Source organism: Mus musculus, chromosome 3 (assembly GCF_000001635.26).
Source record: "Mus musculus strain C57BL/6J chromosome 3, GRCm38.p6 C57BL/6J".
Taxonomy (NCBI): domain Eukaryota; kingdom Metazoa; phylum Chordata; class Mammalia; order Rodentia; family Muridae; genus Mus; species Mus musculus.
In genome coordinates this window covers 10184585-10199127 of record NC_000069.6, presented here as the reverse complement: position 1 = coordinate 10199127, position 14543 = coordinate 10184585, and the positions used below count along the sequence as shown (strand labels likewise).

The 14543-nt window shown below is 42.6% G+C and overlaps 1 protein-coding gene across 1 annotated transcript; it reads left to right on the top strand.

The window, feature by feature from the left end:
• Nucleotides 1-1844: 1844 nt before the first annotated feature.
• Fabp9 (fatty acid binding protein 9, testis) lies at nucleotides 1845-5505 on the top strand. The gene is made up of 4 exons (NM_011598.3): nucleotides 1845-2036; nucleotides 4280-4452; nucleotides 5060-5161; nucleotides 5326-5505. The coding sequence occupies exons 1-4, from the start codon at nucleotides 1964-1966 to the stop codon at nucleotides 5374-5376; spliced, it is 399 nt and encodes a 132-aa protein (NP_035728.2). The 5' UTR covers nucleotides 1845-1963; the 3' UTR covers nucleotides 5377-5505.
• Nucleotides 5506-14543: the final 9038 nt, after the last annotated feature.

Below are 14543 nucleotides of genomic sequence, written 5' to 3'. Positions count from 1 at the left end.
GAATCTTACAGAAGCTAGAAATGTGACTTGTCCATTTTGCCACAAACACCAACTGAGTTCTAAAAGGGACTGCAGTATTGACTTCTGAATCAATATCAGGAGAGTAACAAAAACAGCTGCCCAGGTGTTGGCTTTTGTTCCACTACCCCACTGGCCGTCATGCACACATAGATGTTTTTTGTCTTCTAATTGGAGAACACAGATGCAAGCGGTAAAGCAGACTCATGCTGTAAGGCAGGCTCCTGTGACTCGCTCTGTATTTGAATCTGATTTTGTCATTGACCCTTAAGGCACTTATTAGCATGATCTTTCCTTTTGCTTGTCCTCTTTGGCCTTCCCAGATAGTAGAATATCTTTTCAATTCACAAAAATATAATACATCCCACTTCTTCGGAACTCCTTTTCGTCAAAAGCAATTCTTTGTCCCGCATAAACTATCATATCTCTCTTGTGCTCAAATGGCAATGTCTTGTTTGTTTTACATGTAAAGAGATGGCTTCATACACAAAGATGAAGAGATATTTCTCAGGGTCGAAGGGTGATTTGGCATAGAAGAGATGAAAAAATTAATACTCATTTTTTTTTTGTTCTTGACCATCTAAATTTCCAGCTCTGTAACAACTGGGATTGTGGGCAGCAACATCAATCCATTCAATTAATGTACTGTAGAAAACTTGGCACCTGTGAACCCACTACACTTGCTTGGAGTGCAGAGCATAAAGCAAGAAGGAATTACAGCGAGCTTTAACTTCCTGGTGTCCTCCTTTCCTTTTTAGACTGTCGCTGTGAGGTATCACTCCTTCCCCGGCCTAAAACTTTACAAAAGTTTACCCGTAACATCTTAAATTGCATCATCTTTTAATACAAAAATGATTTTGAAAACCAGCCATGATGTAACACATCTGTAATCCTAGCACTTGGGAGGCTGAGGCAGGAGGATTGCTAATTTGAGGGCAGCCAGGACCTACAATGGGGGGGGGGCTCGAGAGAGAGAGAGAGAGAGAGAGAGAGAGAGAGAGAGAGAGAGAGAGAGGGAGAGAGAGAGAGAGAGAGAGGGAGAGAAAGAGAGAGAGAGTTAGTTTACTTTGTAAACACAAAAGGTGAGTTTTCTTTTTTTGAGACAGGGTTTCTCTGTGTTCCCCTGGATGTCCTGGAACTCACTTTGTAGATCAGGCTGTCCTCGAACTCAGAAATCCGCCTGCCTCTGCCTCCCAAGGGCTGGGTTTAAAGGCGTGCACCACCACTGCCCAGCTGAAAGGCGAATTTTCTAGGCACTGACTTCACTGTATTCCTCCTTTTTAAGGCTCATATCACATCGTAATAATTGCCACCTTTCTTCCCAGTCCCCACCTATCCTTGATTGACAAAAATGATACTGTTAATAACACCCTAAGCTTCACTGCAAGCAACTGTAGACATTTTAAATTACATTAGCAATATGAGTACATCAACCCTGGAAGCAAGGGAAGGGACAATAATTTTCTAATGAAGGGGAAGTTTTCACACCATGATTTGCACAAACAGAAAATGAAACAGCTGAGTCAGACCAAGCAAGGATGTCCCTATTTGAGGTGGGAAAGCCTCTGATTATGGTGTTCGTTAGACATTTGTCAGATATCCCCTTAGGGTTAGTCAGCATTTAGTGTTCCAAGTCTGGGCTCCATTGGCAGTTGCCTTCATTCGGCAAATAAGATTTATCAGGTGACTCCTGGATATAAATCCCGTTGCTAGAAGCTTAGAGAGGCTCCCTGAATTAAACTTTGCAGGTTAGTTTCTGTTGGTGGTATATAAAATGAGTCAACCGCCGGTGCCTGGAATCTCAGATTCCTGGCAGCCCATTGGTTGCTTCAGGAATGCCACGTGACAAAGATGTTCTTTAAAAGAAGGGGCTGGCGGCACAGCGATGCCCACACTTCATGGTTTTCGGTTGTGAATGCCTGGTCTGCCCAGAAAGCTGTGCACGATGATTGAGCCCTTCTTAGGCACCTGGAAACTGATCTCCAGCGAAAACTTTGAGAATTACGTGAGAGAACTGGGTGAGAGACACCATTACGGGAATCGGGAATTGGTGGCCAGCGGGTTTTGTGTTGTGGCTGGCTTTGTACCTCACGATGAATTTTTAATGATTTTCACTTTGTTACCTTGGGTTATACTCATCTGAGACAAAGTTTATAAGTCTGCTTACTATTAATATGTTTTAAATTATAACTAATAATTAACATGAAAAATTTTGAGCTAGGCTCACCGTTAGTTTATAGTCCACGTGCGCTTACCCAGGCCCCGCTGGAAGGTCGTCATACTGATCTTCTGCTCCAATTGCCCCTTAGATCATTTCACTGAGCAGCTTTTGTTCAACTCGAAATTTGTGTAAATGAATCCTTATAATTAATATATCGATTGAATTTGTTTGGGGATTTACTTTAATTATAAATTTAGAAGCACAGTGGCAACAACATTTTCAACAGCTGTCCTCAACCTTCCTAATGCTGGGACCCTTTAATACAGTTTCTCATGTTGTCATGGCCACCAAACATAATCAAGGCTACATCATAACTATAATTTGTCATAAATCATATTGTGAGTATCTGATATGCAGGATATCTGATATTTGACCTCTGAAGGAGTTACAACCCACAATTTGAGAGCCATCAATTTAGAGTCTAGAATTTTCTAGAATGTTCACTCATGTATGACAACTATTTAATACATGGTTTTGAAGGTATTTTTGTTTTGTTTTGTTTTGTTTTGTTTTTTGAGAGGAGAAATAGAATGTTTTTTCTTTGCTGACCAACGTCTCACCATTGGCTAAGCCTTTGGTGTAGTCAAAAGAATGGGGTCCTTCATGTCTATTTCTAGCTTTGTAGTCAACCATGAGTTATAACAAGTAGTGTCTGTAGCAGCTACACCTCCCTATGAATTCTGGAAAAACAGTCAGCTCATATTAACAACTTCTTTGATAATAATAAACCATATGAAATGCAGATTTCTTCCCTTTTTACATTTTGCCTGGAATGACCAGTGATTGCTTACAATTATCAATGTATTTACGCATTCTAGGCAGTGAAGCAGCAATGTTTTACCCCCAGTAAGAAGTTAACATGATCATAAATATAATACTTGCTCTTCTTCCAAAGACAACACTTAAGACACTTTCATATCTCTTCATGGATTATAGACAAATGTTTTGAATAAAACTTTGATGGCAAGTAAGAAACATGGAAGTGTATGTGGCAGTGTACACCGACAGTCTCACCTACAGTCTTACCAGGCTCAAGTCTAGCCTAGCTACATAGATGAACCTGTACGAAAAATATATAGTACATTACATATCTAATATATATTATGCATGTTATATAGTATATGTTTTTATCTGCCCATGCATTTATATTTCTATGTCTATTTACCCACACACATATGTATATCTAGAGAGAGAGAATGGAGCTTGGGCTTATGGCCAGAATGGCACTGTATTGATTGACTAGAAGCTGAGCTAAGTCTGGAGCAAGGAGGAAGAGCGACTGAAATCTTTCTCTGCTCTGGGGCCCTTCTAAGCTTTTGGTGTAGTCTTCCAAAACAAGGGTGAGGAGGGCTCAAGTCATCTATACTTTACTATGGAGGAAGCTCAAAGGGAGCAGAATTGTCAAGTGTCAGGGTTGGAGGCCAGATTCCGACCTTCTCGCTCTCCCTTGGAATCCACAGATCTGTTTTCCTATAGGGAAGTGTGCTGCATCCACAGATGGAATGGGCAGTAGACTTCAGTATGTATTCAGAGAGGAGGGTCAGTGTCTGTCTACCTACTGTGAATGGTCACACTGACAGCGGAAAGTCCCCAGCCTGAACACCTTTGAGCCGAGGGTCCCCCATACTGTCTTTGCAAGTTTCCACAAGGCTAAAAGCAAGCATTTGCTCCTTTGAAAGCTGTCCTGCAAATCCACACTTCACATTAAGCACAAAAGTTTGAGAAAGTGAATTTAGCTTTTCAAGATATCAAAATTACTAGCTTCACCTTGGCTTTTCTAGAGATTACAGAAAACATCCGAGAAGACACTGTGCCTCGACATGGTAGCTCATGTCTGCAAGTCAGAGCAGAGTCAGGAGGACCTGACCTCAACGCCAGCCTGGGCTACATAATGAGAACCTATCTGCAAATAAACAAGGCTGTATGTTAGCCAAGATTTCAGTGGGAGAGGAAGTATTCTTTAAGAGCTGGTGCTCCAGATGGTGCTTGACATATCCTCCTAAATGTGTGAATCAGGTACATTTTTTCTCTGTCCCCCAGGAGTGGAATGTGAGCCCCGGAAAGTCGCATGTTTAATAAAGCCAAGCGTTAGTATTAGTTTCAATGGGGAAAGGATGGACATCCAAGCAGGAAGTGCATGCAGGAACACGGAGATCTCTTTCAAGTTGGGGGAAGAATTTGAAGAGACCACTGCAGACAACCGAAAAGTGAAGGTTAGTTGGAGCTAACTCTTTTTGTGTTCAACCAATGAGGGAAATAGGTGGCTAGTTATAGTTCATTCAACGTATTTTACTGGTTCAATTTAATTCAGTTAATTCATTACTAAGTCTGATTTTGGGCTTGTTTAAAATCTGTGCATACATAAAGTCAATCTTTTGCTAATTACTCAGCTTAATGGAGCTAAAATGTTCTTACTAGTCTTTTTGTTGCTGCTGTTTGAGACAAGGCCTTGCTATGTAGCCTAGGCTGGCCTACAACTTAGGATTCTCCTGCTTCTGACCTTCAAGTACCAGGGTTACAGATGCAAACCTAGCAAATGGCATTCCTTTCTCACCTTCCCCCAACTGACTTTGTTATTGTACGGAAGATCATACAGACTAGAACAATTATTAAGATTAAATAACTTATGAATTCTTGTCTATGAGAACATGAATCTAGTTATTGTCTGGGACTTCTAGATTGACTGCATTAAAATATAACAAGAGTTGAGCAGTGTGAAAAACAGAATTTCAGACTTGAAGTTAAAAGGTAGACGTTTAGTGTGGTAATAGGTACAAAGTATTAAATCGCCCCTTCTAACCACTGTCTCGTCATTTATAGAGCCTTATAACCTTTGAAGGTGGGTCAATGATCCAGGTCCAAAAATGGCTTGGCAAACAGACAACAATTAAAAGAAAAATTGTGGATGGAAAAATGGTAGTGGTGAGTGTTCCCTGAGTTTACAGTTTTACCTAATTTTTTTGAATGACTACCCACCAAGCTACTCATTTGTCTCTGCGGCCTGAATTGAGGCTTCTTCTGCAGAAAGACAAAAGGGCAGGTTTGACCTGTCATCAGTCACGCCTAACAAATCTCTCTACCTTTAGGAGTGCACCATGAACAATGTTGTCAGCACTAGGATCTACGAAAGGGTGTAGCAGAAGGGTAGACACCAGCAAGAACTTGGCCACCACAAAGAACTTGCCGCTCAAGAAAGCCAGCCCCAGGGACAGTGATTTAAGACATCACCAGCATTAAGTTTTGCTCAATAAAAGCACTAATTGAAACATTGTTTTCCAGCTGTTTGATAATGAAGGCTATGCCCTGCACGACTTTCCCGCTGTATGTAGAATACTCTGACAGAAAGCCACTTGCAGTGGGAAGGCTTATCTTAGCTCACAGTTCCAGAGGGGAAGCACTGTTCTTTGAAAATGATGGGAAAGTCATGGTAGCAGAAGTGTGGAGCCGGCCTGGTAGTCAGGAACCAGAGAGATCCCATTTAATACCCACACAGGAAGGCTCAGGGCCAGGGCAGGAACTGGAGCTAGACTACTATGAAATCTCAAAATTTGCTGTAGTGATATGCTTCCTCCAGAAAGACTCCCCTTGTAACACTTCCCTAATGAGCCCAGGTTGCATCGCTATCAGGAAACCAAGTGTTCAAACATGTGACTCTATAGGGGGCATTTCATATTCAAATCACTACAGGAGTGGTCTGCAGAGTTAGCAAGACAAGAAGTTTCTGTTAAAACAACAAGATCTACAGCCACCCAGAAGACAAACCTCTGGGCTTGTTAGGTTAACCAAGGTAGGTAGGGGTAAGGGTAGGAAGATCCAAGAAAAAGGTGGAGAAAGAAGAAAAAGAAAAAGAAAAAGCACTTGATTTTGTTGCCAAGGGCTTGGGTTCAGTTCCCAGCACCCAGGAGTGGCTCATGCCTCTGATGACAGCCTTTTAGTGTACACATGTGGCACACATAAATACACTAAATACGTGCTGGCACATATGCATAATAAATCTTCCTTGTTCCCTTGAACTGTGTACAGAAGAAAAATAACAATATTCACTCTAGTGAATGAGGTAAAATCATTTACTTATTCTTCAGGAAAGTTTGAAATACAAATGAGAGAAGACTTTATAACCCATACAGGAAAATACGTTTTACTTTGAAAGTTTTGACCCGGAATAACAGTAGTAAACTATTACACTGAGAGACATGTTGAAGTTTACAGGAAAGTATTAATTAACCAGACAACAATCACACTAATACTACTGTTAGCACTACCACCCAAGAATAGTTCATCACGTTCTTTTTGTTATACAGCAGTATTTAATAAATCACTGAGGAGTCACTTTCAACATCCTTAAGAGGTTTTAATTTCCATGAATTTGTACCAAAAATGCAATAATTACACAAGGACATAACTGTGCAGACGTGGCCCCACCTCTCACCTGCAGCAGCACTCAGAAGAGAGAACCCTGCGCCCCACACAGCATAGTGGAGTTGTTCCTGGTGGCAGGGGTGTGGGTGAGCCAGGCCTGGTCATGAGATTGTGATAGCTGACCCCAACAGGGTCATGTGCACCTACAGGGTCATGTGCTGGACAGCCATCCCAGCCCTTCACCAGCTACAGCCGTCCAGCACCTTGCCTGGACTGCACAGCAGAATTGACCCTGGTAGTGCGGGTGCTGGTGAGTTGTCTGTTGTGAGGTGACCCCAGGTGGCAGTGGTATGCATTCACAACAGGCTTTCCTCTCCACCCTCAAATCTCCAGTTCCATCCCTCTCCACAATGCTCAAGCTGCTTCACTTCTTTCTCTCCTATCTGTCCACTGCATACTTGCTCCTGCTGTAGGCCACCCACATGGCTGGTGGGCACATGAGTGACATTCTCGGTACACACTGCATGATGTGGTGGCAACCTGGTATGTACGGTCTGCTGGTGCTGTTTGCCAGAGGGCAGATCTGTAGGTGGCGTGGTGATCCTCAGGTCTTTGTCTTCCTCCTTTCTCGCTGTGCTGTGTGGTGATAGGCACAGTTCTGTTTGTCTGTGTCCTACCTATGCCATTGGGAAGAGGGAAGGTCTACGGGCATCTTCCCCCTCCTGAACTGTGTCACGTGGCAGAACACAGGTCTTTGCTTTCCTCTTACTGTGCAATACTGCCTGAATTTGATTTGGTTTTGTTTTATTTTATTTTATTTATTTTATTTTTATGTATACTAGAATAGACATAAAACAGCTTTTATCACCAAGCCAGGCATCAAGCTATGAAGAACAAAAACTGCCAACTGCTCTGCCCATGACTGATATAAAACCACCCCTACCACCACAACTACCAAGGTGTCTTTTTGCCCCTTGCCAGAAGGGCCACATTGATTCTTTCTGCAGTTCTGTCTCCAGGCTCTGTGTACTCATTCCATGATGTTGTGTGGAGCAACCATCTAACCATCATTCCCAACAGTAGGAAAGATCAGGTGATGTCACAGAGAGATGCGCAGAGGAGTTGAACTGGTTTAGGGAACTGTCAGAACCAGTCTTGTATTGTCATCTTCAGTCATTGATGCCTTTGATATCCCAAACAGAGATGGTTGCCTTCCTCAGGGGTGTGGTGAGCATAGTGATGCTCTGAAATGGTCCAGCCCACATAGTCACCGGCATCTTGGTTCTCCTGCATCTCCTTCCCTATGACAAAGCAGTCCAAGCACGAAGAGCAGGAATGATGTCACTGGTGAACAGTGGGCAGAAGTCAGAGCAAGATGGATCTCAGTGATAGCAGCTTAGAGCATTGGCCTAAGGTAACTCACAAGAAGTTTCCTGCTGGGGTAACATTTTTGCATACTGTGTAGAGATTGTCTTTGTCTTATTGTTAATTCTGTACCAGCAGAGAGCTTTGGTATTGTTATTCCTTTTAAGAATGTATTTATTCACTTCACATCCCAATATCAGTCTTCCCTCTCCTCTCAGTATCCCTCACACAAATCCTTCCCTGTTCCCCCCTCCCCTCCCAGACCACCTAGGGGAACAGGATTCACAGACAGGCAACAGATTCAGTGACAGCTTCCACTTCAGTTGTTGGAGGACCCACATGCAAACCAATCTGTACTTCTGTTACATATGTGCAGGGCATTGGGGGGCGGGAGGCCTAGGTGCAACAGGTATAAGCTCTTCAGTTGGTGATTCAGACTCTGGGAGCCCCCAAGGGTCCAGGTTATTTGACTCTATTGGTCTTTCTGTGGAGTCCCTGTCCTCTTTGGGTCCCTCAGTCCTTCCCCCAACTCTTCCACAAGACTCACCGAGCTCTATCTAATGTTTGGCTGTGGGTCTCAGTTTTTATTGGCTGCTCAGTGAAACATGGCTCATCACCAATATCATATTGTGTCAGCCCTTTTCCTCCCTCTCCTTTTAATTGGTATAATAAAGATCTGAAGACCAATAGGTGAAGCAGAAAGGGAAGGCAGGATTTCAGACCCAGATAGAGACTCTAGGAGGAGATCTGAGTTGGCAGAATTCTCCAGGGACATGAGAAAAATAGATTTATCTGGACAGAGAGTTGGCAGGTCCATGAAAGTCACGTTATAGTTTCCTATGAAGAAAATGAACAGGGAAGCTGGATTCTGCTTTACTTTGTAAAACAGTACAGATTTCAGAAGATTCTATTAAAATAACCTATCAACATATAACTTACAAAGTAGCTGCATCAAAGTAGTCTTTCTTGCTCCATTCAAATCAATAAATATTTTACAGATGATAGAATTGAACTCAGCTCCCACCCATGTAGTAAGCCATAAACACAGATTAATGTTCACTCTAAATTCAGGGTCTCATTATACATTTACTTTAAGAAATGATTCCACATGCCAAGAGTGGTGGTTCCAACACTCAGGAGGTAGAAGTAGGTGGATTTCTGCAATCTTAAGGCAAGTGCATTCTACATAATGAGTTACATACAAGCCAGAGCTACACAGTGAAGCCATGTACTAAAACCAAGCAAATGGAAGAAAGAAAAAAAAAAGAAATTATATGGGGGAGGAGGATGGAGTGATAGATCAGGTTTAGGAGTGTTTGGCTGTTCTTCCAGAGGACCTGGGTTCTATTGGCAGCACCCACATGCTGGCTCACATCCATCTGTAACTACAATTCAAAGGGATCTAATGTCCTCTTCTGGCATCCATAGACACCAGGCGTACAAGCGGTGCACAGACACTCTTGCAGGTAAAACATCCAACCACATAAAAATAAAGCAATAATTAAAAATGTAAAAGAGTGGTATTAGGGACTGGATATACATGTGACCCACTGAGTCAAAGTGTTTGCCTTCCAAGCATAAGAATCCAAGCTCAGCCTCTAGAACTTGCATGACAGAACTGGGTGCTCTGAGCGTGCTGCAGTTCTAGCACTAACGAGGCAGAGACAAGAGGAAGCCTGCAGGTAGCCAGCTTAGCTTAATCTGTTATTTCCAGGCCAGTGAGAGACCCTACTTCAAAAATGATTGCTCCTGAGGAACAACACATGAAGCTGAAGTTGTCCTTGGGCCTCCACACTCACACACAGATTCCCCCCCATTAGAGCAATCTTGAATACACACACACACACACACACACACACACACACACAAACGCACACACACAACAGAGATAGAGACAGAGACAGACAGAGAGAAAAACAGAGAGAGGACTCTATGTTCAAAACTTTAAAGCCACTCTGGCAGAGATGGCTTGTTGTCCCTCCAGGTATCATATAGCTGATGTCTTCTGGCATGGAGACCCTTGAAAGACAAAACATCATGCAACCCCAAAGGCAAGGTATCTGGAACTCCAAGTGTCCTCATGGAGCAAAGCTGCCTGGGTCCCTTGCCACTGGATCGCATCCACCAATACCTGAAGCTCAGTTGTGCTGCTGAAATCCTGACCCTTGCTGCAGCAGCTACTGTGACTCCAAGTCCATCCAGTTCAAGAGGTTTCATTTTCACAGAAAATCAACAGTTATGCGCATGCACTACTCTCCAGACTTAACTAGAATGTGAAAAACACACGTCTTTAGCCATTGGAAGAAATAAAGATTGGACTAGCTGGATAAAAGCCCCCCCCCCCAGACCAAATTCAACTCTTTACACTTGAAGGTCACATGCAAACTATGCTCTCACGGCCTTGAGACGTCTGAAAACAAAGTCTAAGGTTCAATCAAGGAAATAAAGGAGGGAGCAGACACAGGCCTGGGCAATATAGGATCAAATCACCTAAATTTTGATGAATTTTTATTTTTGAAATTTCCCTCCCTCTCCCTATTTCTCCCTCTCCCTCTCCCTGCCTCCCCCCCCCCCCCACACACACACATACATACACTTTCTAGTATGTTTTGCAAATGAATTGTTTTAAAGAGATCCTTTTCTTCTATCAGCACTATGGCCAGGCTGCATCCTAAAAATGTCTTCTACAGCATTTCGTGCTGCTCCCAGAAAGGTCAGCCTACATGAATGTATTTGGAAAATGTTAACATCACTTCCTTCCCAAGAGCAAAGACAAAGGAGGCAGCTTGGCTGTGGGACGCTCAGCAGATGCTGGAATGACAGGGGAAGAGGTTGGAATGTAGGGGCCTCCCTGTCTTTTATCCATCCCCGGAGAGTGCCTTCAATTCTCAGCTCTTCTATTAGAAATGATGAGGTGGCATCTTACACTTTGGAGAAGATCCTGAGTGCACTCGATTCTAGCTAAGGACAAAGCTAATCGCATTATTTGGAGAGCTCATAGCACCTTCTTCCTGGTTTTTATTACCATCACACGAAAGCACAGTTATTAGCTACCTTGGGACAGATAAATTCGGTTATCACCATGGTAACCAAAAGACTGCACTAGTACCTGAGGATGCTACAAGGTATGGTTTGCATTAAGCAACCATTTTAATCTCAACATTCTTACATTTCAAAAAGTATTTATTTGAAGCAAGCAAGACAGAGATTTGGATATTTGAATTCATAATCAGGCCTGAGAAGAGCATGATGCCTAGTTGACTATTCTCTGAAGGCGAATGAAACAGATTATTGCTCATAATACACTTAGTGGCTAAATAAATGAGGACTTTGGAAGTGATTCAGCGGGGGGAGTGGCTGCCATGCATGAGTGAGGACTTGAGTTTGAATCTCCAGCTAGAGATGCAGGCTGACACCTGTGACCCCAGAATCCCTACAGCAAGATAGCAAGTGGGGAAAAAAAATCCCAGGCAGCTCACTGGACAGGGTCTCAAAGGAGGCAGGAAGCAAGGACTGACAACCAAAGTTGTCCTCTGAGCTCCACAACTGCTCCATGGTGTGCACACTCACACACACACCACATACTCAAAGATTTTAAAAACAAAGCTGTACCAAGCATTTTCCTGTGTGGCTCAAAACGTGGCCCATCAGTGGCATTCTCATGGCCCCCATCTGCTAGCTGCCTTGGACAGCAACTGTCTATCACAATAGCTGTTTATAGTTGTCCAGTTTATAGTTGTCCCCCCAATTAGAGTATAAGACTCATGAAGGCAGGCACCAATGATGTACCACTAACATTTCCAACAGTGCTACAGTAGCTATAAGTGTGTTAAATACAAATGCAGTATCATGGCAGTGAAACATGCCACCTTGTAGAAAACCATGAATACTCTTTCTGTTCATTTGCTGCAGAATGATTGTTTCTTCTCTGCAATGAGTGGCTGTAATGCAGCCGGAAAACGGGACTGAAAGGCAAGAACGTGCTTCCTGGGCATGCTCTCCTCACCCACCTCTTTGAGTCTTTGTTGTGATTTTCAGTGTATGATTCAAAGCCTTACTTGTGTCAAGAATGAACGTGGGGAATCAGCGGTGGAAAGGAAAGAGTCACAACCACAGTGTAGCCAAACTTTATCTACTGTCTTAAAACTTAGTCTAAGTCTGAGGATCCATGTCCAGTTAGGATCGTTTCTGGTCTCTGTTCTTCACCTTCTGTCTGAGGCATTTATAATGCGTCTTCCAATGTCTCGAGCTCTCTTCAGTTCCTCCATGGCATCCATTTGTATCTTTGGCCCATACATTGTCCTCAGAATCTTGTCATGATCCAAGTTCATCCGTTCAACCTTGGCAGTCAGATACAATTGGTGATTCACCTAAAAGAGTTTATTTTTTTGATCTAAAATTGCATCCATGTTGTAAATGTTCTACCACGGCAGTATTATGAATGGCCTTGACCACTATTTGACTATGGATTCATTATGATATGGCTTGTTATGAGTCTTGAACTACATCATTAGTCTCATGTTAAACTCAGGGACCATTCAAAGCCACATGGATTCTCTCTTTTAAACTGCCTGAAATCTTAGCTCTGGTAGGGTGGTATGAAAACCTTCACTGACTTGTGCAGAAAAAACTACAAATTGACTACTGTAATTCTTAATAGAATAAGGACAACAAAAGCCTTGGAGGTCTGAGGACACCATCATTTCCATCAAGCTTTGGGGAAAGAAAGTACCATCTTCACTACTCAGTGCCTTTGCTTGTGTTTAAGAAGACAGTAGAGTCTCACTGTGTATCCTAATGGCCTTGAATTTGAGATCTTCCTGCCTTAACTTTCCACAAAAGCTTCTTTAATCGCTGATTTTTTCCCCTATTCCAATACAGTGGGCTTTCTGCCCTCATATCACCTTGGGTTTGGGGGCAGATTGGTTTGCTAAGGAACTCTCCTGTTCACCATCTGGCCACATGTTGAGTTCACCATCAGACACTGGTAAACATGGCCCATTTCTCAGTCAGTTTGAAGCCTAACCACCAAACCTCATGACTGGATAGTGATGATCCAGATATAGTACTAGGTGCCTGAGCCTTTGAAGCCAAGGATTCTATGGACTTGAAGTGACCCGACTGTGGGGTATACACTTCCATGGCTGTCAGTGCTGGTAACTTGTATACCAAAAATGTAAAACCTGGAGATATTAGTCATCACTCAGCCAGAAATTAATGCTAGTGTTAAAAACCTGCTAGGAAGGCATGGCAGCTGTCCAGCCATTCCTGGGAGCAACATGTATGTATAAACTGTTTGACATTTGCTCCCTCTCGTCAAAGACTGGGATTCTGATATGTCACATGGTTTCCTTGACTGTCACTTTTGATATTGAGAAGAGAGAGAGTACTTCTAAAAAGCCATGGTGATATCAGGATCTCTCATTGTCAGTCAGGGTCTGTGTGTGTTTGTGTGAGTGTGTGCATGTGAGTGCGTGTATATGTCTGTATGTGCATGTATGTGGATGTATGCTTGTGTGTACATGTATGTGTGCTTATGTGTGTGCATACACACATTGTATGTGTGTATATGTATATCTGCATGAATGTGCTTGTGTGTGAGTTCACATATTTATGTGTGTATGTATATGTATGTGTATATGAATGTATGTGTGCACACATGTATATATATATATATATACATATATATATGTGTATATGTATATGCATGTGTATGGTTTGTGTGTGGTGTGTGTGTGTGTGTGTGTGTGTGTGTTTGTGTGTTGGAAGAAGCTAGTCCATAGTCAGGATCTAGCACTGGGGAATAATGCTAGTTTAAATCTGGACTTTTGTTTTAGTTTTGGAATAAGTTGTCTAACTTCAAGATGCAGTTTTCCTCATTGTCAAGCTGTACATAACAATATTGCCTGTCTCTACTGGGTCTGAGAGGATGAAATGAGACAATCTAAGCAAATCACATGGGACTATCCTACACTGAGCTCTCAGAATTCATTAGGATTATTTGGTAGGAAATCATCTCTCTATAAATCTGTGGACTTTAAATAAAATGCTTTAAATTCAAGGTTGTCATAGAAACTAAGAATTATTATCCTCAGGTATGCTTTTAAAAAGAGATGAATCTAAACCACAGTCAAAGGGCACGCTAGAGTGCTGCTTCCCATCCTGATGCATGAATACAGCGTCTGTGCTCTACAGTGGCAGACTGACTTTCTTGTCTGCCTACTCTGCCTGCCCAGAATATGTAAACTATGCCAAGCCTCCTTAACTTCTCAATGGGCCCTCAAAGTGTGGGCTCCCATTTCCCTCCCACAGCATATTTGAGACACTTATTACAATACTCATAGACTGTCCCCCCTTTTAAGAATTCTGTGACAACCCTTACCCTACGCCACCCCACCACCCAAAAAGTAACAACCTAGCTAGAGAAACATGAAGAGAACGCTTAAAACTTGTCATAAAGATGCTCCAATGAGTATATGAACAACACAAACTGGGTTTGTTTCTCCTTCTCCTTCTCCTTCTCCTTCTCCTTCTCCTTCTCCTTCTCCTTCTCCTTCTCCTTCTCCTTCTCCTTCTCCTT

Bases quoted from the DNA above. Each gene is read 5' to 3' on its own strand.
- Fabp9 (NM_011598.3), top strand. From the start codon at position 1,964: ATGATTGAGCCCTTCTTAGGCACCTGGAAACTGATCTCCAGCGAAAAC. The intron at 2,037-4,279 runs GTGAGAGACACC...TCTGTCCCCCAG, and splicing joins GAATTACGTGAGAGAACTGG to GAGTGGAATGTGAGCCCCGG. The intron at 5,162-5,325 runs GTGAGTGTTCCC...CTCTACCTTTAG, and splicing joins TGGATGGAAAAATGGTAGTG to GAGTGCACCATGAACAATGT.